General features: G+C 37.6%; 1 protein-coding gene across 1 annotated transcript in view; it reads left to right on the forward strand.

The window, feature by feature from the left end:
• The window catches only part of SMOC2 (SPARC related modular calcium binding 2), a 74,333-nt gene that overhangs the window by 34,423 nt on the left and 15,172 nt on the right, over positions 1–24,738 (forward strand). The window contains exon 6 of the mRNA XM_010190782.1: positions 2,912–2,994. Within this exon, the coding sequence (XP_010189084.1) occupies positions 2,912–2,994 (83 nt within the window). The remainder of the gene's footprint in view (positions 1–2,911; positions 2,995–24,738) is intronic.

Here is a 24,738-nt window from a genome sequence, read left to right on the forward strand (position 1 = left end):
AAAGGAGGAATTAATAGGAGATCAGAATATGATGAGAAAAATATGCAATTGTCATTTTTAATTTTTTCTTCTAGAACAGAAAGGGTGAACATGTGAGTCTTTCCTAGTGTAAAGAACTAGGGGCTCATGCAGAATGGTATATACTATCTTCCAGCTTCCTCTTCTGAGGATGAAATTTGTCATATCATCAGACTCTGAGTACCACAATAAATAGTAGTCCCATTAAATCAGACCAGCAAAATGGAGGGAAGTTATTAATACTCATTGACCTTCTAATGTCCTGCCATCTGAAGCAAAGGTAAATAATTTGTTAGTGAAAGTGTTAAAAAAACCCACAAAACAATCAATATAATTATAGAGTTAAAATAAAGATATGTGAATGAACCACTGCTCTAGGACATTTAAGACAGTAAAACTCTCAATAAATAGGCAAAGTTGTGGTATGAAGCTGCCCTTTATGAAAGCATAGAGCAAATCATCCATTTGACTGAAAGGAGGTAGTGTATCTAAAGAGTACAAAACCATTCCCCTTGAAAGTCTATCAATATGGTCCTCACCAGGTGTTTTCCAATGCCTCTTGGACAACATAGCGTGACCCTCAGCCTTTTTTGCTCTGTAGGGCCATAAATCTGTTTTCTCTCATGCAACTTTTTAGCAATTAGGATCATGGGCAAAGTAATGCTAAATCCATTTTTACACTATTTTCTAAACTTAAGAAGAACATAAATCAGCTATTTTATGAGACTGCCCACACTGTAGAATTCCTGTGAAACTCCATCCTCCACTCCTTTGTGCACCTCAGTATATCTCAGTGCTTCTCAGCAGACTGCTCAAAGGTATAGAGTAGACTTCATAAACTCTTGACTCTAGATATACATTCAAGGGATTCTTTCCCTTTAAAATTCAAAAGAGTAACTTGAAGTGTCTTTTGACTACATTATTTTTAACCTGACAGTGCTCCATTCTGAAACACTATCCATTTCCTACTCTTCCCCCATGAAAACTGAGGCAAGTGTGTTTTTCTTATCAGTCCTTAGAATGGCTGTACATGTGTGGTAAATTTTTAATTATTCATTTTGTCTTTCTTCGGTTGCTTTAAAGAGTTAAATGTGGACTTTTCATATTACAGCATTTTAACACCTATTGGGTTTGAACAGTTTTAGTTTGTATATGATGAACTATGTGTGTATTTAAGAAAAATATAAGCCAAAAGGGTAGAAGAGTAGAGGCCAAAAAAGCAAATGTAGGCACAGAGCAGTAATGCAGAGTCAGGTATCAGAATAATTGAGGACCAGGCTTGTTGCCAGATACTGCATTAGTGAGTATTTCTCAGAGATTTCCCTTTCACTCTTTTCTTGGCTGATTGAAGTGGTCTTCCATCAGGTGTCTGAATCCAACTCAGGTTATCAATGCAGCTTCTATTCCTGCCGTTCTTTAGGAGAAAAAAGTGCCTGTAGTCCTCCCATGTCCATGAAAAAACACTCTATCTTCTTGCAGCAGCCAAAATTTGATGGACCAATGGGCAGTTTCATCAGATGCTGTGGAAATAAATTAAGCACTCAAAGGAAAAAAGATAGTGGGTTTTTCTTCCATTCTGCTTGATAATTAAGGTCCCCAAATACTTAGGTATTTTTCTTAGCGAGAGCCTGAGCTGGACTCAGAACATGTCCACCATGTAATACTTTTTAAAAGAATATTTTGTTCCAAACATTTTGATTACTATATTTTAATTAGACATTTTAGTATGCTACTCAGTAAATGTAATTTTGAGGAACTTAGGAGAATTTCAAAGAAAGGTCAGCAGTTATACAAAATATGAAAGAACCTAGATTCAGTGAACACGTATATTTATGCACACATGCATGTGGACAGAAGTCATATTACTAAATGTGGTTAACTGAGAATTGAAACTTTTTCTTAAATGCTACACATTAAATTCTGCAGCTTCAAGCTAGTTTAGGAGAATGAGAAAGTAAAATTTCTCAGAAAGAGTTCCTGTCAAGCTGAGTGAAAAGCCACCATGCATCAATAATGGCATTGTAAGAAAACAGAAGAGATTCAGCAGCAGATGCTCTCATGCCTCCCAGTCTGGCATAAAAAATATTGCTAGTGGTGTTGCATAAATCAATGTTTGTTGGAAGTACAAACAGCACAGAGATTCTTGTTACCAGTTGAACTAACCAAGTGGCTTTAAGTAAGCTCAGAAAGCATAGAGGAACCAGAACATTAAAATAGCAGGTGGAGAGTCAGTTTTTTTCACAATCCATTTCAAGTTGTTCCAGCCCACTTCCTTTCCTTATGGAAACCTTATCAGTTCCTTGCTCCTGTTCAAAATGTTTGCTGTTCATGGTTACCCCTTCTTATGTAAACTAACTTTTTTCAGAGTATACAGTAGCACATGGCTTTAGAGCTGCAGTAGTAACTGCCTACTGTACCTGCCTTGCTGTGATTTTCAAGTTGGTACTCTGATGTTCCCAAACATTAATACTGTGTCAGGGGGCAGAATTCATTATATTGTTTATGGCTTTTTTATTTGGTAGGTTGGAGGAAAGCCTGACTTTGGTTTTGGTTTTGTGTTTTTCTTGGTGTTTTTACAAATTTATTTTTTCCTATGTATTATTTTATGGCAATCCCCTAGAGTTTTATCCTTCCTCAGTTTCCCTCTTTACAGAATGAACTTTAAGATAGATAATAATGTCTTAGGTTAGTATCAACCCCAGGAGAATAAAGATGTGCTGGCTTCTTTGAGGTAAATGGAAAATAGGCAGATGAATTTGCATTACCCCGTCTGAATGAAAAAGCAGCTTATTTCCTGAATAAAAGAAGGTATAAGATTAATTTGGACTACAAAATTGGAAATAGGTTAGTTCTAAATCAAATTAACCTTGGCTGATTAATGTTTGTCTTGTAGGTATGAACAACCTAAGTGTGATAACGGCGCCAGAGCTCACCCAACCAAAACAAAGGATTTATACAAAGAACGCCAGCTTCAAGGTCAGTGAAACAGATAAATTTGGTTTCCCAAATGCATCCCAATGCTTTGTTTATTTGCTGCAATAAATTAGAAAGCAATTTCTTACCCTGTATCCAAACAGTGTGTCTTTTAGAAATTGCTATATTGATTTGCCACTGACTGAAGTCTTTGACTTGCATATGAATATGACTCTTGGGATGTTGTCAGAGAAAGTAAGGCTCATTCTTCTCAGTACTTTAAAGGCAGTCACATTTACTTACTGCAGTTATTCCTTGCTGTTGTCATACCAGAGAAGTCAGCAAATATGTCCAGAATAACTTGGCTCATACTTCATAATCCTTGTTCTAGCAGAATCCATGGGAAAATGGCCTCTATCTTAAATTCAGTCTAAACTATGTATCTACTGACTTTTTTTCCAAAAGTACCCTTGTCAGTTCACCTCAGAATAATAGTATTTCATTCTTCTCTGTTGTAGGAACAAACCTTGGTGTTTATTAGATTTTTTCAATTTTTCACACTTTTCATAAATGTGAGAGATCTTATCTCCAGATAGGTGAGCTGCACAGAAGTCAGTAGACTTGCTTCGTTTTTGATTTGGGCATAATGCATATCAATTACTTAAGGTTTGGCAAGTTTTAGTCATATTCCCCATGTTATGAGGAAATGATGAATCACTGTCAGCTATTGTAAAGAATCAGAAACAGGCAAATATTTTGGGCAGATTTTTTTGTGTAACGAAAAATATTTCAGTTTAACCACCCAGATAAGTGTCTAGACAATAATTCTGAACTAAGTATGCCTGTCAATGTTGAAATTAATCTTGAATGAAGCATACACAATTACTTTCTGTCATTAAACAAATTTAATTACAAAGAGAAGAAATATGAATGATACATTATCATACCATATGTAATTATATATTATGTTGTACATAGAAAGAAGTCAGTCATAGGATTAAGTGTAAACCTTCCAGTTGTTGTGGCTATGAAAATGGCAAGTGTGGCCCAAAAACATACCTAGCTAGGTATGATGGGACAGAGAGACAGGAACAAGACAGAAAAAACAGAGAAGGAAACATTCATGCCATTTTAAATAGCCCTATTACTTTTTTCTGGATTTTGTTTAGAACCATGGATACAATTCTGGTTATCTGTGTTCAGGACAGTGGATACACAGGAGAAGTTAGCTAGCACTAACATATCAGGGAAGGTGGCTATTTTCCAAGAGAAGGCATCTAGCATTTGCTTCATTTAGACAAACAATATGAGGTCCAGAGGTTTTATTATTCTTTATTATTCCTTTGAGGCCATGTGGAAGAGAAACTGTTTTCCTCCATGACAATTTTGGCACAAGAAAAATAGGTATGAGCTGCTCTGAATTTATTTCACCTGGGAGCTGTAAAGTGGGTTCCAATTATTAAAGCAGTGAGGCAACAGTCTTCTAGAGGAGTAGTAATGGGGCAGAAAATCTGGTTAGTTTTAAAGGTAGATCTTGATTACTTTATGAAAGAAACAATGGGAGACAGAGTTAAATGAGTGAGGTACTCAATCCACATCATGGCTTAGCACTTAAGATACTGAATATGTATATATACACACTTAGAGATGAAAAGCTGATTTACACAAAAAATTCACCTTGGAGCATGAATTTTACAGGTCTTAACAATTTGTCTGCATTTCTTTTCCTTCACAAAAAAAAAAAAAAGGAATGGTGCATGCCTGATTTGCAGTTTTGCTGTTTAGCTGCTCACAGGGTTCAGCAAGAACCATATGTGCCACATAAATCCTTAGATATGTGAAACTTAGTGGTAAATACACTTCTGTTGACAGATTAATGATGTTTATCCATAATTTCATCAGTCAGTACTTGCTTACTGAAGTTAGTTACTGCTGTTGTAACTTCAGAAAAATTATCAGGTATTTCTGAGATAGTTTGGGAAACATTTTGAACCTTATTGTGGCCTTTCAGTACTTAAAGGGGTCTTGTAAGAAAGGTGGGGACAGACTTTTTAGTAGGGCCTGTAGCAATAGGACAAGGGGTAATGGTTTTAAACTCAAAGAGGGTAGATTTAGGAAGAAATTTTTTACAATGAGGGTGGTGAAACACTGGATCAGGTTTCCCAGAGAGGTGGTAGAAGGCCCATCACTGGAAGCATTCAGGGTCAGGTTGGACGGGACTCTGAGCAACCTGATCTAGTTGAAGATGTGCTTGCTTATTGCAGGGGTTGGATTAGATGACATTTGAAGGTCCCTTCCAACCCAAACTATTCTATGTTATTTTACAATTCTTACTCCATGGGAATCAATGGAAAGTTTGCCATCTTTAACAATTTATTTTAAACAGCACTTGCATAGTTACGGACTTAGATAGTTACAAGTTAAAAACCTGAGTTTGTGTGTTTTTTTCTAAGTGAAAAGAACTTTCATGTAGATGAGAGTATCACGGTGTGAAGCTGAAGAAAGAAGTTTTCCACTAAAAGATACATGCTGATCACTCCTACATTTTGCTAAAATATTTTGAAGAAGCATTTGCTATCTGGGATCTTAAAGGGAGAATGGACAGATGAAGAATTTTAAGCTTTTCTTACCTGGTAGTGCTTTAAACAGTACAATAATAAAGAATTATCCAAAGTCAAGATACTTTGCCAGTGAAACAATTAACAGTTACTTTCCATGCTGTACACTCCTACCTGATAAATTAATTTTCACTACTTTAGGCAATGGTCTTTAGATTTTCTTTTTCTACTTTATGGTATCTTGCATTATGTAAGCTTTAGTCCAAAAACCAATTCAGCAGTGTGAGCTCGTAATTATCATCAATTATTATGTATGAGGTGGGTTTGCTCTCCCATATCTTACATTGCTTAATCTTTGACTTCCAAATGCTTTGTATGATTTTAAAATATGGCAAATACTAACATTCCCTAACATTTTCTAAGTACTGATGGGTTAGCTAGAAAAAACCTCCCTCTTCTACTCTGCAGCAGTACGGAGTAAGTACATACTTCTAGAAGTAACAGAGGGAAGAGGTTACTTCACAGTTGCAGTTGTGTTAAGGTGTTTATTTTTCTTTCTTGTAATGCTTTCTCTCTTTTCTCTCTCATCTTGTTTATTCAGTGCCCAAGTCCTCAACTAGACAATTTATTTCTTCTCATACAAACATCAAATAAAAATGAAATGAGTTTACTTTAGGTAATTTTTTGAAAAAAGGAGGTTGAAAGAGGATCATGCTTGTTAGCTTGTTAGCTTGTTAGCTTGTTAGCTAGTTGCTAACAAATAGCATGTAAAATTGCACAAATGGTTCATACAAATTAACTTTCTAGTAGAAATAAACCACTGTTACTCAGAGTTTCTTTATTGTTAGCAGTGTGGCAAAGCCACCTTTGTGTTGTCTAAATTTAAATACAGCATCTTATTGCTGAGTGGTGCCAGGACTGAATAAAAAAATGTAGGTTAATTGTGTACTTACTTTGAAGGAATAATACATTTTTGAAGGGATAAGTTTGCTTGATTTGCAGCTTGTACCCACAAAAATGCAGTAGCCCTGGGTGAAACCACTATGACTGTCTGCTGTGTAAAACCAGGAAGATTTTATAACAATTACTTTACTCCTATGAATTATCTTAAGTAAGATAAAACCCACTGTTACATCCTCAGGTGGATTAAATTGGCATAGTTCTGCAGCTACGCTGATTTATACCACCTGAAAATTTGAATCCATTACAGGTTAAGCCAAATATTTTTTAGCAATAATTTTCAAGTAAATTAAAATGCAGTTTTTTTGGCAAACACTGATATCTTGTTAAGGCAAAATTGTAGAAGGTAAGGTCCCCTTGGACTCTATGGCAAAATTCCCACTGATTTAAATTGAGCTAAGGATATATCCTCACATCCTAATGGTAACTTAATTTAAAGCATCTGAAATTGAAGGCTAATCTAATGTTTGTAAGAATGATCCAAGCCACCTGTATTGGTTAGATTGGGCTAGAAGTTAGATAATAATAATAATTCTCCCAATTAGATTGCTAGTCCTTCTTTTAAAGCCAAAACATTTTTCTGAGGTTACTTGTGGTTTTGATCCTACTCAGAATCTAGTTATTCCAAGATTATGAAAATGAACCCCAAAAGAAATCTGGAGAATGTCACATACTGAAGAAACAGAAGGGTTTTTTACTTTTCTCATAGTCAGAGTTTTCAAACATTCATATTTTGACCTTTTGTTCTTCTCTGTGTTACACAGTAAAATGCATGCCCTGTGATGAACCATCATCGTCTGTAAAGAGTCTTGAATTGTTTATTTTAGACTTTTGGATAATTGGTATATTAAACAGTAAGTCAGTTTTCTACACAAGCTGGTCAAGAGCATTTAAAAAGTATAGCATGAATACTAGTTAAGATAAACCTACAGTATGATGAAATGAGATATAGGTACTCCTGTATTTTCCTAAAGTCATGAGTGGTAATAGGTCAAATTTAGCCAAGCTGAAGAAATATCAGTTCCTGGAACTGTATTTTTTCAGACTGAGTCTATAGGTGAAGGTATTTTCAAGCATTATATGTATTCACTGGTTTTCAATACTCGGTAAAATATTTTTCAGCACACACCCTCAATAGATGTATATTTACTTATAAATTACACAGATGTACTACTGTACTAATATATTAAGTATATTGTAAAACATACCCATATATAGAAATTTTAAAAGGAGTAAATAAAGATTAAATAAACACTTAAAAATATTTATTAATAGCACAAAAATATTTTCTTTCTGCACTTCAGTTGACTGTCTTGTGCCCCCTTGGGGAATGTGCACCCCACTTCGGAGACCAGTGCCTTAGATAGTGGATAAGCTACCTGTTCATAAAGCTAGTCTTGACTTTGCTCTAAGCAACCTGGAAGAAAGGAATTTGGATATGTAAGAGAGCAAGACATGATAACATTTGAGACACTGCCAGAGCACTCAGCTGATTTGCCTCAAGGGCAAATCTTTCTCTTATTGAAAAAGTATGCATTGAATGCAGGAAGGCTCTGTTTTAGGCTCTGCTGTGTTTGAGGGCTGGATAAACTTCAGATAATCCTTTATTTATTTTAAGATTTTTGTATTCTTATTTAACCTGGGAATTTATCTGTTTTTCCTGTAATACGATTTTCATTACCCAGACCTGAAATTTGAAAACTAAGTGGAAAAAATTGAAAAGTATTATGGGAAATGTGATTTTACTTATAAAACATTATTTAATTTGAAGTACCCTTATCTTTTGTGAAGCAAAAAAATCCAGAAAGAAATCCAAATGAGTGAAAGGCACATGAACTTGAGAGGGACATGATGTCAAGCTGGATTTTCAGACTTCACTGGGTTTCTGGGGTTTTGTAGCTTTAAGTCAGACCATTAATTTTGTTTTCATTTCAGCTTGGTTTAAGTTTCTTCTTTTCTATAGCACAATGTGTTTTGTGAAGTTCCTATAGTTGTGATACGTCTTCTCATACTAAAGGATAATTTGAGAGGGGAAAATGCAGTTTGGAAATTACAGTGCCTTATAAGTTCTAACAGTAATACAATCTACTGACTTGAGTGAACTTGCCGATTCTGTAAGTCCATCTATTAAAAGTCCTGAAAGTCTCCTTTTTCTATTTTCTCAAAATAGCCTAGCTTTTCACTGTTGAATGTTTCCTTTTCGTGAGATGCTGATCTCAATTAACCCAGCTGGAATCCAGTAGAATGCATCAATTGCATTGAAGATACTGTAGACTTCTACTAGTGAAATAAGTTCAGCATTTCACTCTTGCTTTTGTCCTTCCTGGCAATCCCACAGCTCTGTGAAAAGCTTCACTTCAGATGTTTCTCATTAAAATTTTTGATCCTAGAGCATTTCTCCAAAAAGATGAGTGTTATAAGGTTTAGATAGTGCTGAGTTAATAAGCGTCTGAAAGGTTTCAGTTTCCATTTTTAATGTCTGGGTTTTATTTAGTGACACAGGAAGGATCCAAATCAGAAAAATTGACATCTTCGCTCAGCCTCTGTGAGAGAGATTGTGAATTCTCAGTTTGGACAAGAGTATAGACCACTGCCCCCTCCTTAGCCTAAGCTCTGCTGATAGCGCTGTGTTGATACTGTGATGGTCTGCAGTTTAAGTCAAGCTAAGAATGTTAAAATACTACTTAATTGAAATGTCTTTATGCATGTCCCCTGTATAGTCAATCAACTTACTTGATAGCAAAAAAATGCCCTTAAAACTCTTCCTTAAATATGGTTGTGTTGAACTACAGGTAGTTTTCTGATTTCACAGCCTACTGCTGGCTTTGTTTTCAGCTATTGTTTTGTCCTATGGATCTTCATAAGCCTAGTTTAACCTTGGCATTCAAGCAATTAATATTTTCTCCTGAAAATAATGCATGAGAGCTGTTTAACTCATTTGTTTGTTTCACTTTTGTGTTACTTAAGAGAAACAAAAGTATTCTAACTGCCCAATTTTCTTGCTTTTTTAATGGCTTTATTTACTGTATTTCTGATGGAGTAATCCAGCACTGACCCTGAGCAGTTTATATTTTGTGGAGCAAAACTCATGATTTAAGTTATGGGCGAGTTATGTGTGTATAAGTACAGTTTGCTTTTGGTTGTTGGCAGTGCTTCTTTTTCCAAAGTTAAAGAGAAATAATCGGAAATGCTCAAACCACCGTGATGGAAGACCCGCAGCCAAACAGCCATTATATGAAGTGTCTTACTTCAAAGACATCTTTAAAAAAAACGAAGTGATAGAGGCTTAACTGATTTTCTTTTAGAGGTATGTTCCATTATAGTTTTACAGTTGCTCTGCTTTTGAGCATGAACTCATCAGATTTCATAAGGTTCCAGATTATTTCTCAACTCAAATGCTGGGGTACCACCACTGCTCTACCTAATCTTTCTTACCGTATTTTCACCCAATTTTTTGTTTTCTCTGTGGAATTCAGTACTGGCACAGAGTAGAAGATAATCTTACCTTACTACACATTCTTAAATGTTTGAATGACTAACACTTCACTTGTTTTTAAAACTATCAATTAAGTAATTGAGTATTTCTGATCATAATTATAGACTGTATACATATGCCTGCCTTCCCATGAGCTTCAGATTCTTAGGTCAGTTGGCATGTAGCTTTCTCCACTGAGCTGTGAGTTAAAAGGATTATGTTTTAATGATGTAACCAGCTTTTTGGCCGCATGAGTTAATATTTAAAATATCCCCTTCTGCTATTTAATCTTAAAGCTCTGAGTTGTCAAACAAACATTTGAAATTCCTAGCTGGTTTGAATGAGCCTGTAACTATGGACCTGAGCCCTCTACTGCTTTATTTATCAAGAGATACTTGGCATAAAAAGCTCTACATGGAGCAGATTGCCTAGTTGAGCATTTGAACTATGACAAGGAAATATTGATGCAAAGCTGGTGTGAACCATCATGGCAGCGATGGCAGAACTGAAGTGTGGCAAGGATGAAAGTGGGGGTCCTGCCTGGAGCCTGGCTGGTCCTACAGGGAAGATGGGAGAGGTGAGGCTCAATAGCAAGGTGCAGAGAGGTGCTGGAGGGTCAGGTTTGCTCCTCCTCAGCCCCATAGTGCTGAGGGAGGCAGGAGAATGGCCACTTCCCCTTCCAAAGCAGTAGATATCTCCTCTAATGTATGGGGCTTCAGGAAGAAGCTCGTCTTTCCAGCCCTATGCTATCCTGAGCTGCTGGATCCCTTTCCAATACCATAGGCTTCATATAGGTTAGTGACAGCTCAGTGAAGGTCTCTTTCCACTTGTTGGAGTCCACTGCAATGATCCTGTGCTGGCACCCTGAGACAGTGACAGTGGGAGATGCTGACGGGACGAAGATGTAGGTGTCAAAGAGGAGATGAGCATGTCCACAGTTCAGTAAGGTTAATGCAACGCCAGCACACTTGGTGGACAGGAGAAGGGAGGCGCACACAGCACTCGGGCTGGTATTGCAAGCACTTGCTCAGCCAGGGTGCCCCGATTGTAACACAAGAGGGTATTTGAGCGCTGCGTAGTGGTGGCTTGGGGTGGGCATTGGGCTAAGGCAGTATGACTACGCAGGTCTACTGCTCAAACCTCTCTATAGAGAGGGAGGTTTGCAGCAGTAAGTCTTGAGGACACTATCATGACTTCAGAGTAGCTGAACCTCCAAAGAGGACTCTGTCTCTTTAACCTGCAACAGCCTGCTTGGGCTTTTGGATTTAGTAGCTTCAGTAGTATTACCCTATTGTCTGACTACATGATTATATCGTAGTCTCCCAGTGGGCACTTTTGCTCCAGAGGAAGGAAGGCCTGCAAGTTGTTTTTCAAAGCTCTTAAGATGACATTTCCTGCACACTCTCTTCTGTCCATCTCCTCATCCTGTCTTTAATTACTAATGGTCTGGCCACAGTTCTTCTTACTGCTTTATTTTTGCCCCAATTTTTAGTAATTTCTTAACAAAACAATGTCTTCCCCCCAACCTAAAGCAGAAGTATTAATATTCAAAACAATAAAAAAACGCTCAAGCACATAACTTAAGAGCTGCTGTAACTTCTTGTTATGTGTGAATTTGTCTAAAGAATTTAGTGACAACATTTGAGCTACTAGTAAAGCACCAGTGAAAGACACAGCTGTGTTACAGCTAGCAAAAGAGAAAAGTTTGCTAATTAAAGATGATGCTACTGGCTCAGCAATATGATTTAATTTGTTGCGCTTTTTAATGTTAACCTATAATTTTATGCTTATTTTAAAAGGCTTTAGTAGGACTAATAAACACTGACTTCATTTGCTTCTCAGCATTAAAAAAAATGCTAGAGGCCATGCCAAAGGATATAAATTCTGTTTCTCCCTCACTTGTTGCTGCCCTGCTTTTCCAGCCGTCCCTTTTCCATCTCTTGTGAAGTACAGCAGCCTTGCCTGCTGTGCTGCTCTGTACCATTGGGTCCTGCTTTCAGTGGGACCTGAGAATGTTCCTGCAGTGGGACACCTCCAGAAAACACATGCCCAGAAAGGCATATTCTCCTGTGTCTGGCTGGCTTCCTGAGAGGTTTTAATCCATATATTTAATCTATAATTTAATAATTTAGTGTTCTAAATCCAGCAATGAAAAAGCTTTGGATGAACACATATGTTTTTCTTTTAAAAACCAGAACAGCATCATGGATAAAAATCTCATTATCATGAGCATTATTAATTCATGGAGCTGATTTAGAGAGGGTTAATATTTTTTTTGGTCTTTTATTGAAAAGTTTCTAACTGCTCTATAAATCTCTGCTTATATTTAGCAGTTCTTTACCTCCACATAGCGTAATTTTGCTTGGCTATCTCAGAACTGCTTATAGGAAGGATCCCACCCATTAACAATTATAAAAATAGTGAATTTCCTACCTAAATAGATGCTGCCATGCAAGTCAGTGGAAGTGTGAACAGCTTTTGCAATGCCATGGCAAATTAACCTGTAACAAGAAGATATACACAGCCCTCCTGGGTGAAACTAGAGTGCATTACTAGTCAAACCACAGTCAGAAGAGTAGGAAAATCAATCAGAGGCTTGTTTCCATCACACCAAAGAGAGAGGGAAAAAACCTCAAGGCATCCATTCTTACCCATTCAAGCAAATTGTCATTTTTGTCGTATCTAAAAGCAGACTAGAGATTTTAATATATAAATATTAAATGAGTTCAGATCCTTATGCTAGAATTATGTCTTGTTTTCCCACTGGTATCTTTTTTAGGTTAAATCTCTTTCTGGAAGTGCCTGTCTCCATTGACTGTAGAGGGAGCAAGTATGACTAACACCAGTAGTTGAATATTCAACAGCTGAAGTTAAATGACATAATTCCCACCTTACCTGAACAGATGATGAAAATGCACAGCTGTGGTACTCCACAAGCAGTGAGATACAGCCCGGCTTTGTCTCTGCTGTGGTCAGTGGTACCCAGCTGAGATTGGATCACGCGGCAACATTTTTTCTTGCACTGTTCCACTCTGAAGTGCTTTTAGCAGGGAAATAAGTCTGGTAATACTAATAGGGTATAAGACCATCTGTTTGAAAAATGCCATTTTTTCAGATACTTCTTTATCTCACTTAAGACAAGTGTTTGGAATATTACTTCCGCTGTGGATATAGTGTCAGGTGGGAGGAGAGGAATGACTAATGCCCCCCTGGAACCAATTTAGTCTAATGAGATCTTAAATTTAATTCTCCTAAAACTAGCACTTCATGTAGACTTCTTGGCCCTGCTTACTGATGACAAGCCCTCAGCCTCTGTTCATGAACTAATACTCTGTACTTCAAGAGAAGCCTATGAGTCAGCATTTATCTGCTCAAAAGCACACAGTATTTATCTCACTCTGGGGATAAACAGAGATACTCTAGAGTTGAGATCTGGGAGCCCTTCCTTTCTACTGAACATTACATTTACTCTCTTTTAATCTTTATTTTTTTTCTAATACCAGATAGAAGGGAATGAATTTGTCAAAAATGTTTTGATACAGAGATTAGCCTAATCAAGAAATCTGAAAATAAGTGCAAAACAGTGTATGCCAAACAGCTTTGTTTCTTTTAGCAAGGGCTCTGTGGAAAATACATGTGAGTATTAAGGAAATCAAGATAGTCTTTTAAGATAAGTCTTAAGTTTACAATGAAAATACCTCAGACCCTTTTAAAACAGCTGCTTGTAAGTACATGACGAGAGACACTGAAGTTTTGTCTGTGCCCAGTATAAAGTCCTAGCATAAGCAGAGTGAACTTTGATCACATTGGATCCTAAAAAGGATTAAAATGTTTGCCCTCATAGAACAAACTTTGATGTTGTATTCCTAAAGCTACTAAGCTTCAAGAAATGAATTTTTAAAATCTTGAAATTCTGGTACAGTGAAGACATGGAAGAAGTATCTCATAATAACTTGGGTCACTGGATTGCAGTTCTTGGGTGAGGAATAGAAAAAACAGCACAAGAAGAGGGAAAGATGGATGTAGAATAAGCTCAGTGTTTTCTGCCAGAATGCCTGCAATCATTATCTTCTTGCAATCTGAAAGATGGAAGGAAAAACTCGCATGACTGAACGGAAAAGGCAAAAACCTTTTAGTCTGCTGGGGCTGTAATCATAATAAAAAATGACACTTGAACCTTATCATGACAGTGAGTGGGAGTTGCATAATAAGACACTATTTCCTCTAAGGCACATGGTATGGAGCTTCTCCTTTTTCATCTGATAGAGTATAAATTGAATAAAAACATGCCATTGATTTGTAAGGCTGTTCCCTGCAAAATGGATATCTTGCTTTGTTGTGTTTTCGTACTTGGATGCAAGTTCTCCTTGATTATCTGGCAGAAACAGCTCTCATATTTAATCTGTGGACAGGGAAAAATAAATATTTTCATTTCTGAATGAACATGTATCTGCAGCTATACTTTCAAGATGGAAGACCAATAGTTAGGCATTTATTCTTTGCATTTAGTCCCTTGGAGAATTGTTCCAGTTTACAAATGAAATGAGCACTTAGTTCCTAGTGAGTTCAGTGAGATTTTCAGTTCCCTGCAACTTTGAAAATACCCTGCACTGATAATGAACCACTCTAGTAATTTTTGTTTTGTATCAAACAGTGACTTTGAAATCCAGACAGAATTACGAGGTTAGGGCTCATGAAAAATTGAGCCAGTGCAAGACTTCCCATCTCCTAACATTTTAAGTAAGTTAATGTATAATACAGAAATAACATCAGTTTTGGCTGCTGAGTGATGACTGAAAGTGTCAAACACTAGCTTACTTGTAAAGGAAAATGAGCAAGATGAAGTAAAAATGGTTGATGCTCTGATTTCTTGTCAGTAGGTATTTTTTCTAAAGAAAATATTTATATTTCAACCTGCTCCATTAGTCTTTCTGGTCACTGTTTACTTTTGAGAGAAAGGCTGTCTCTGACAATCAGAGACTATTTTAGATGCTCACTTCTTCTAGATTCTAGGATGGCTTACCTGAGAAGACCAGTGGAACTGGTCACCAGTGTAAGAGACAAAATCAGTGTTGCATGCTCTCATTGAGGTTGATCTTATTTTAGAAAGTAAATTATCAGTATTAAGCAGAATTTCCAGCTGAGGCTCAAAGGGAACGCCAGGTTATGTCCTCCTAGTCATGCAGTATCAAAGATATGGTTGACTATACTTGCTATGCCTTGGTAAGGAAATGCTGCAAGCTTTGGTGCAGCCACAGCAAGAGGATGGCATACTTGATACGAGTAATATGGAGAACCTGGAACCAGAGATGGGCTTGGGAAGTCTCTGTGCTTAATATAGTTAATTGTATCACAGTTGTTTATAGGGACACCTTGTATAGTGTCCCTGTCCCTCTGGACACTGTGCAAACACAGAATAACAAGTTGATCCCTGACAAATGTACAGTCTAGCTGATTGCAAAGCCACTTGGACAATGGGTGGACAGATGCCATCAGCTGAAGAGGCAGTGAAAGTTCCTGCCAGTTCCTCAAAGTGCTTCATTCTGCCAACATGTGTCACCTCAACAAACATCTGGGAATTCTTTCAAAGGACTCAGAATGCTTCACAAGATTCAGAAATTTACTTCTCTATAGCTCAGCAGGAGTGCTACTGTTCATAGAGATTCATGATGTTAGCTTATGGCAAAAATCCATGAATAATTTTTGGGAAATAAATTATTCACAAATTTTGCCCTTTACACTTGTGATGTTCTTGAATTCGTTTGCTATCTAGAAATGTCTTCTCGTAAAGCCTTTTGCTCTGTAAGTCATCCACAAGCAATTCATTGTAAATATTCCTAAAATACAATTCTTGACCTGCTGAAATCCTGCAAACACTTACCCACATTCTTCTTGTGATTAATCCCATTAAAATCAAAGAAACCATTACACGTGGTTGTAAAGTTAAGCCCAGGCAGATGTGTTTGTAGGATGAAGGTTTAGGTTGGTTCCATAACCCTTGATATTCCCCTATATGCTATGTAGCCTCAGATTGCTAAATGAGATGCAGGCACTCAGAACCTGTGGAAAGTCAGGGTTTTTTAGTCCCTACTCCTATTTCCTAACTGGAGAGTTAGAGAATCCATCCTTGATAGCCTGAATTTTGGGTTCTTTGAGTGCAGAATCCAGATTTGCTGGTAGTGGTCCAATTTGAAATTACCTTTGGAACACAGTTAAATGCAAAGAAAAGGTTATTGAATGAAATTCATTTAAGAATCAGAGGCATAGCTATTGACTGGTGTATTCAACTACGTAGTTAACTGTGTTATATACACTATATATCTGGTGGTGAAAAGAATATGCAGCATTTTGGATTTAACAGATAAATTGCATTTAACATTCAGTTCTACAATATCACCTGCCATTATTACTATGTGTCTCTCAATTTCAACATTTCAAGCAGGAAGGCATCATAAAAAGCTCCATTTATGTATGCTGGAGTTTTCCATCCCCTTAATTTCAGTTCAGAGAAGTCGTATTTAAATGGTCATGAAACAAGATCTCTGAACCACTGAAAAGAGAAGATTCCTGGTTTTCCGTTAAGATCTGTAGCAAATATTTCCACCCTTGGAAATTTTTCAGTGTATCTGGTACTTGATCTATTAGGCTTTGAATGCAGAAAGTAAATTTTAAATTATATAGGGAAGTATTTTAGTAGTTAGAATTTTTATCTCCCTCTGAGCTGAATTCAAAGTATCAAAGAAAGAGCTGGAAGGATACAAAAATATTTCTAATACAATGTTTTAAAACTCTCTTTATACAAGAAAGTTTTGGATTCTTTTTTCTCCAAATAGGATGTGCTTATGCAGGGTTTGTGAAGGTGCATTTGACTATAGTTTCTACTGGTGTTTATTTAGAGTGATGTGTGCTTGTAATTTCACCACGCAGGAATAATGTGTTTCTGATTTATGCAGATTAAAAGCTTTTATATGATAGCTTATGCCTCTCAACTCACTCTCATATGAATGGGTCTTAAACAGGTTCTACTTATGGATTGAAGCCAGCTCAATAGTTTTCTCATGACTTTAATTGAACTGAACGCATTCTGCAAGCTGGATCCTATTTCTGCTGTTTGTAATGAACTGTTGTGATATACTTTAGAGAAACAAATTACAATTTTCATTAGTCTCATTCAAGTTGACTGTACTATTAAAATTTAAGAAAATAGTAGTTTTGCTATCAGAATTTTAGTTTTTGTTGTGTCATTTTATTAAGAGTAAGAAAAATAATATGTATTATGTCAGTATTTTGTCTAACATGAGTTGATGTCATCCAGATGATTATAAAGATAACTGCTTGAAAGTAGCTTTGTAATGGACTTAGTAAATAATAGTTTACTGGTGTGCTTGGCAGTTACTTGCTCTAGGGAAGATTTTTATTTTATTTATTCTGTAAGTCTCTGGTTCAATTTCTCTTCTAATTCATTGCTTTGAATTGAAAATAATCTCACTGTAACCGGTTCTTTTAGGGTTTAAAGTGGTACAAATGACAGTGATAACCAAGACAGTACATCTACTGATCCCTACAAAGAGCTCAGTATAAAGTGGAGAACTCTGATATTTTCACAAGTATTTTTGTTGCTTTTTATTTCACAGAAGAGAAGAAATAAGTGAGGTTCAGTAGCAAGGGTTTTTAGAAGGTTACAAGAAATGTCAGTGTTACAATCCAGGTATCTCTCACAAATACTAACTTTTCCCGGAAAGTGGTGCTGGAGTGCAGATGTCATGTCTTCTTCTCTCCAAATATCTGAGCAGAGGTTTCTGCTTCTGCTCTCCTGCTCTGGAGTGAGGCAGCTCAGACGTCGAATCTGGAGGGGCTGCAGGAAGGGGGGTTTGGGTGACACCAGCTGTGTACACCCCTGCGCTGTGATGAGTTGGGACAATCAACTCCTTCCACATGTGGCAGAGGCCAGCGCGCTCAGGCATGAGTCTGGGCTGGGGGTGAGATGTGATGAATGAACTCTTTGTGTCTTTTCCTGTCAGTGAGACCTAGCAAGGGTTTTGAACTATTCCCCTACCAGTAGTGGGTTGAACTGCTCTGGCCAGACCACCTTTCCTGTAGGTACATGTATGTGCCTCCATTGTTTGACTAGAGGTTGTTGTGACACATTCCTCAGGGGAGAGGAGTTACACTCTTTGAGTGTCGGTAAGCTTAGCAGTCTCAGGCGATGTCAGGTTTACCACACATAGGATGTGACTTCTTAAACATATCCACACTCTCTGTTTATCAGTGATTTTTATGCATCTTAAAGCTACTAAGTGGTAGGTTACCATGTGTAGCACCACAAATGGCTACATTTTTCACCCCTTTGTATCTGCTCTGCATACTTATCTTTCAGATTTCTCATGCAGACCTATTAACAAATTGAAGTCTACTTAAGCATGAGAGAAAATGTAACTTTCCAGCCCTTACAACTGTGCCTCAACATCTTATCTCTTAGAAAAGCAGGAAGATTGCCTCTAAAAAAATGTGATTGATGCATCTTATGCTGTATATGTATCAAAGGACTATTTTCTTTATACAGTATGAGGTTTTTTCCTCCTGGCAAGCCAGGACACTGAGTTAATTAAGAACTTTTGGTAAATATCTCTCTTCCTCCTTAATCATTTAGTGGAATCCAAGTTTTCCTATCTGCCTGTGCAAAGCATATTTCAGGATAATTAGAACATCAGCTGGGCTGTAAAGGTTAGGATTATCTAAACTACATAAACAGCACCTACAGCGAGTTCATGCTTTAGATGTCATTGACATTGCCATACCAATTTGAACCAAAGTCATGGATAAACGGATAATTAATATTAGATACACAATCCCAATGTCAGATTTTGAAAGGAAGTATGTTTCTCTGACTGAACTTGGTCTGATTCCTACTGAATCAAAGGACGCTAGTCTCTCTTACGGAAAAAAAATTAATTTGCTTCCTGAAGTACCTTAATTTTTACCAATTATTTTTATGAAACTCCAATGCTTTCCTATTGCAAGATGAGCAAACACTAAAATGGCAATCTGTTATGAGCTGTTTGAAATCATGTTCTCTGTTTTGACTGTCCAGTTTCTTTGACACAGTGCTGATTTCATCCTTTGTCTGCTGTGTTTCTTTTTCCCTTGTTCTTGCTTCTTGATAAAAAAAAAAATCCAAGCAAACCAAGCCACAATATCTGTGTCTCACATGTTTACAAGTCCATTTCACTAATTCTGTGAGCTGTGCAGGATTTATATGTAGCACTTTGTTCACTATATATGTTTGTCAACAGGAAAACTTTAATCCAATAGGGATTAGAAAAAATAACTCATTTGAAATTTGTCTAAAAAACTAATTTTTTAAGGCAGGTATTTTGAACCCTGTATTATGAAGGTGCACAGTTCTCTTGGAGCCAATCTCATGGTTCAAGGCATGCATCAGACAACCTTATTGCAAACTTGGCACTTGAATCAAAGAAAGAGATTAATGTGCAGTGCAGTGGCTGGACGTGTAAGGTCCAGAAATCAGGCTTTAATTTACAGCTCCCTGTATGGCTTGGTAAAAAAGAAGGCACTCTGCTGTGGTGCTGGCATTTCTGATGTTTCGCAAAACAGGACTCACTGTTCGTTGCGAGTTGTTTTTACTTTTGAAGTTCATTAATTTCCCTGACATAGGCAGGTGGCTTGGTGAAAGTAGGGTTATTTGGGAAAGCAGGACTCTTCTGGGAGAGGAAAAACTGTATGGTTTATTCTACAGTGAAACCTTGTTTTGTCAAATTCCTCAGGTGCTTGAGCTTTAAGCTTGGAGATCTAGCTAAGCATTCGGGTGAATGCTTTGTTGTTGCTAGCTCTCCTTCATATCTGGCTGTGGGGTATCTTGCGGACAGGCTTCACTTGATAGTCGCTTCTTGTGGAAAGCTGGGGGGAAGGAGGAATGTGAACAGATACACACTGCTCTGATTCTTTTCCGCCCAAGGAAAATTGCCCTGGGAAGCAGGTCAGAAAACTCTGGTTTATGTGAGAGGAGAGGCATGCATTTCTTATCATAAAACTATTACCTGAATGAGTCTATTAAACCTGGACTCTTTATTCCAAATCAAACCTGGTCTTCTGGAGGGAGAGTAAAAAAAAACAAAGCGCATTAGACCCACTGGATATTACTCCAACTGTAATGCTATCCCATTTTCTTAATTCAGAAATACATGGCTGACATACAGAAAGTGAGCTCATTGTGGGGTACAGTGAATGTCTTGATGCTGAAGTTTTCCCTCCTTCTACAATGAATTTCAGAAATTGTTCAAAAGTGCAGAAAGCAAAGGGTACCTTGAGTGCTTTATAGCTCAGATAGCACTGGTAAGTGGGCCCGTTTTCAGTCCTAATACTGGGGAATGTTTTTTTTAATAAAAAAAGTATTTATTTACAAATGCATTTTTTAATAAAGTAAGGATTCATACCCTGTGCACAGGCTCAACTCAAGTTTCCCCTCACAGATTTGTTTTCTCATTCAGTTGTTTAGCTTCAGCGCTTTTCCTTAGTAATGTTTGTAATTTGGAGACAAGTAGGAATTAATTGGGTTAATTTGCCTGTAACCAACCCAAAATTTGAACTTCTTTCTTCAGCAGCAAAAGATTCATTTCCCAACCCCTCTACCCCCAATTGCCGCCTTTGTGTTTTATCTCTGTTTACAGATAAAGCAGAACACTGTAACACAGGACAGATAAAGTGAGGACATTCTATACTCATTATATTTTCAGTAGAGACTACAGATAAATGCCTGTCATTAATAGCAGCGATTTATTCTTAAAACATGCTATGATAGCTAGATATTCTTTTGCAGTGTTTCCTGGTAACCATTTCAAAACACATCAGCAGCAGTAATGAAATTTCTCAAATACTTGAGAGATGAAAAATGATCCTTTTCATGCAGAAAAACCAGAAAATAGAAGACTTAAAGGTCAATAAAAATGATTGTAAAACCTGAATTTGGAACTCACATAATCTCCCCTTGTCTTTATAGATGTTTCTATATTAATACATCCATGAAATTCATAGATGATGTAGATTCTGCTCCAGCAGATCACAGACATCAGAACAACCCCAGAAACACTTAATATTATAGACAATTCTAGGCGCTTTGCTAAGTCATGCCATTAAGCATAAAGTTTGGTGATGTTTTTAAAGTTACTGTGCAAGAACCCTGAGTTCCCTTTCCATTTAAAATTTAGACAATTGAATGAAACCTTTTTCATGAAAAGAAGTTGATTGAATGAAGCTTCTACTTTGTTAAATTGAGGCAGAACCACTGAAGTGCCCTATACTTTTTGTTGCTCCTGTGAATAATAATTTCTATTTTTGCTCTTTTCCATCATGCCTGAATGTTTGATTCCCTCCAGTTCCCCTGTTCTTTCCACTGTGCTCTAAATTCAACTTTATCCCACTGGAAGTTGTATTGTCTACCCTCTTCATGTCTCCTAAGTGAAACATTTATCTGGCATAACAGACAAGTTAAATACTCAATTTTAAGTAGAATGGATTTAAAGTAAGAAAACAGAATCCAACAGACTTAATGAGTTCCTGTATCAAACAACATGCTTCTCTTGTGTATATGCACTGCTGAAAAGAAAATTTAAACAGTGGCTTATAGTATGGCAGAATGATAAAGTGCTGCTTAAGCATCAGTTCCCGCAACTCTGTTGTTTGGTAAGGCAGAAAGCCTTGAGTCCAAAACATGCAAGGCAAAAGATGTATTTACGGAGAGTTAGACTCTTCAGTATGCAAAGTGCAGTGGTCTTGATCCAGCAAAGCAATGAAGTCCATGCTTTTCAAGCTCATTAATTCATTTGATCTAATGAGACCACTCTGTTGTCCTACTTGCCAGGCTTTTTGGAAGATGTTGGTTGCATTTCTCTACACCATGCAGGATTAAGCCCTAATTTAAAGAACTTGCTGTCCAGTCTGATGCTATTCATTATTGTTCTGAAGAAAATGTTTTAATACATCAATAGAAGTGGTTTCTGAGACTTTGTTCTGAAGAGTTTGCTTACAACAAAAGGAACCCTTCTGTGGACACACAATAGCTCGATGATTAAAGCACTCAGCTGAAGAGGAAAAGACCTAGGTTCAAATCCCCGATCCAAACCAGACAGAGCAGGGAACTGAACCTGACTCTCTAGTGTCAGAGATTAGAGTACTCTGCTGGGATAACAGCAGGCCAGGTTTCAACTCCCTGCTTTTTCTGGTTTGGATCAGAGAGTTGAACCTCAGACTCCCCAATCTCAGCTGCATGCCCTCATCGCCAAGCTATTTGGCAAAGATGGGATGGGGTGTTTTGTACTTAGGAAAAAAAACCAGGCAAAAAAAAAAGCTTATTCTACACCAGAGTAAAATCTAAATTACCCAATCCTGACACTTTCCACATGATGGAATTGTTGTTTCCTGGCTAGGCCTAGAGAGAGCTACTTCGTGGTCACATACTGAGAGCGCCAGAAGCAATAGGAAGATATAAAAACCCTCTGTCTCTGCAAATGCAAAAAAAAGATGCAAAGAGATTCAGCCATGTTATCCACATGACTTTGGCAGAAGCAGAGAAAACAAAACCACCAGAAGCCTACTCATGTGAACGTCAAAGCTATCTCAATGAATTACAGTTTTGTTTGGAGGAGAATGGGGGAGGAAGATAAATATTCTGTCAGTGCTGTCAGAGGTGTCTGTGTCAGAGCACAGGCTGTCCGTGTGAGTTCGCTTGAAACTTCAAGCAGCCTTTTTCCCCACTGATTTCCATGCCTCTCTTCTCTCCCTTGGCTTCCTACCTGGTTCTCTCTTAATTTCCATGCTTATCTCCTCCTTTCACTACCCTTACCATATATTCATATCCTTCTGCCTCCCACAAAGAAATTGTTCTGGCTGAAGCTTTGGTCTTCGTGATGGCACACATAGTTGAACCATGATGCAAAACCCTCTGTGAATGTGCTTATATCAGTTGACAGAAATGGATGGGTTCGAAATGTTTATCTTGTCCTTGTAATCCACACACACATACTAAATTTCTTAATCTAATCCCAGTTGTTTTTAAAGGTTTAAGGATCATTTTTCTCGTTAACTTCTCTTCTGCTTTCTGATTTTAACCAGCAGTAGACCACCTATTGATTTTTGACAGTCTAGCATGTGAACCTTTTTATAGGCATCTGCAAAGGGCTTAATCTGCAGAGGGCTCTAATCATGTAAAATTAACAGATTGGAAGTCTGTGTCTGTTAGAATTTGCAGTGTTGGGTATCTCCAAGTATGGAGTGTGGACCTCTAATTTTGAGTATGAGTGCTTTACGTTCATTCACTTGAGATGGAAAATGACTGCTGTTTACTAAATCAATGTTAGAGTATGCATATTTATACCAAAGAAGTATTCACAGGAGGATCAGAAGGGAAAGGGGTGGGTGTATGAAGTGCAATCAGAGTCATTATTTCAGTTCCATTCACCACTTACAGTGCACTTACAGTTGCAAAATGCATGGCTGGAAAAGAGGTTATTACACATGCACAAGAAAGAATCAGTTTTGCTGGGTATAAGCATTTGGGATCCTGCCATTGGTATGTTCAGGTTGTATTTTCCCCTATCCCCAGGGCACAAGGATATAATGTGGTGTCTTGTTTTTATCCATCTCCATTTACACAGCAGCAGACAACAAGATGCATGAGAACCCCTGTTGTGTGTTGCTGCTGCCATGTTATCAACAAGTGAGATTTCTTGACCTGCTCCAGAAATAGTACACATATGCTCCTATAATTGTGTACACATGCTTAGTCTTGCAGCAGTCCATGTCATGTCAGCCTGTGTATAAAATGGGGTCACATTTTTGCAGACCAAGCCTGACTGCTGGAGGAATTATGACAGAGTATTTCTCTATCTCTTTGTTTTCTGTTGAGTCCCATCGTCAGTAAGCCTGAGATAGTTTTCACTTTTCAATAGGCTCTCTGCTCAGCCTTATCAGATGTTACCTGTTAATATCAAGAAACTGGCTCTGTTTAACCTGATAAGCACTAAACTCCACAACCTTTGCTGAAGCTGACGGAGTAGGCTTCTGCACAAACACAAGGAAATCCAGGCCTTGGCATGGCTGTAGGATACGCCTAGCTGCGTTCCCAACCAAACGCGGGACGTGCAGCACACAGGGGAAACAGACCACACTGTACACAATGAAACACATACAGTGAAGTGGTCCAGTGAGGAAACCGTCCTCATAATCCGTAATGGAGTGCTATCATGTAATTGGATCTGCCTGCTGTAAAATGGCCCAAGGCACTTTGTAATCAAACCGCACTCTGTAAACTATTTTACATTAAGTCAGTTGCATTGCATCCTTCCTGGCAGACACTTTAGAACCATAATTGCATTAATCTCTATCTTTAATTTACTCCATTGTGCTTCTGTCATTGCAGGATCTTTACTACCAAGCACTATGTGTTCATTTCCTCAGTCCTTACTATGAATTGCAAATTAAGTGTGGCATGATTAACTCTGAATTGCCCTGCTTTTTGTGGGATTAAGTCAAGCTCATCATTACTTGAACATTAGTTTCACATTGTGGTTTAATGAGGTACACAGTATTATATTTGGCTTGGGGGATCCATTGTTGATAGAGGTTAATTTGCAAAAGAAGTGGGTTTGGAAACCCACTGTAGGTACAGAGATCTCTCTGTCAACCCTGGAGGAGTGAGCTGGGTAATGATGAATTAGGAGTGGGCCTTCATTTGTATTTAAATGTGTCTAACTATTAAGGCCTGAGCCTTCAGTCTTTCATAGTATGCCCACTTCCTTC

Source organism: Mesitornis unicolor, unplaced genomic scaffold, assembly GCF_000695765.1.
Source record: "Mesitornis unicolor isolate BGI_N332 unplaced genomic scaffold, ASM69576v1 scaffold1538, whole genome shotgun sequence".
Classification (NCBI taxonomy): Eukaryota; Metazoa; Chordata; class Aves; order Mesitornithiformes; family Mesitornithidae; genus Mesitornis; species Mesitornis unicolor.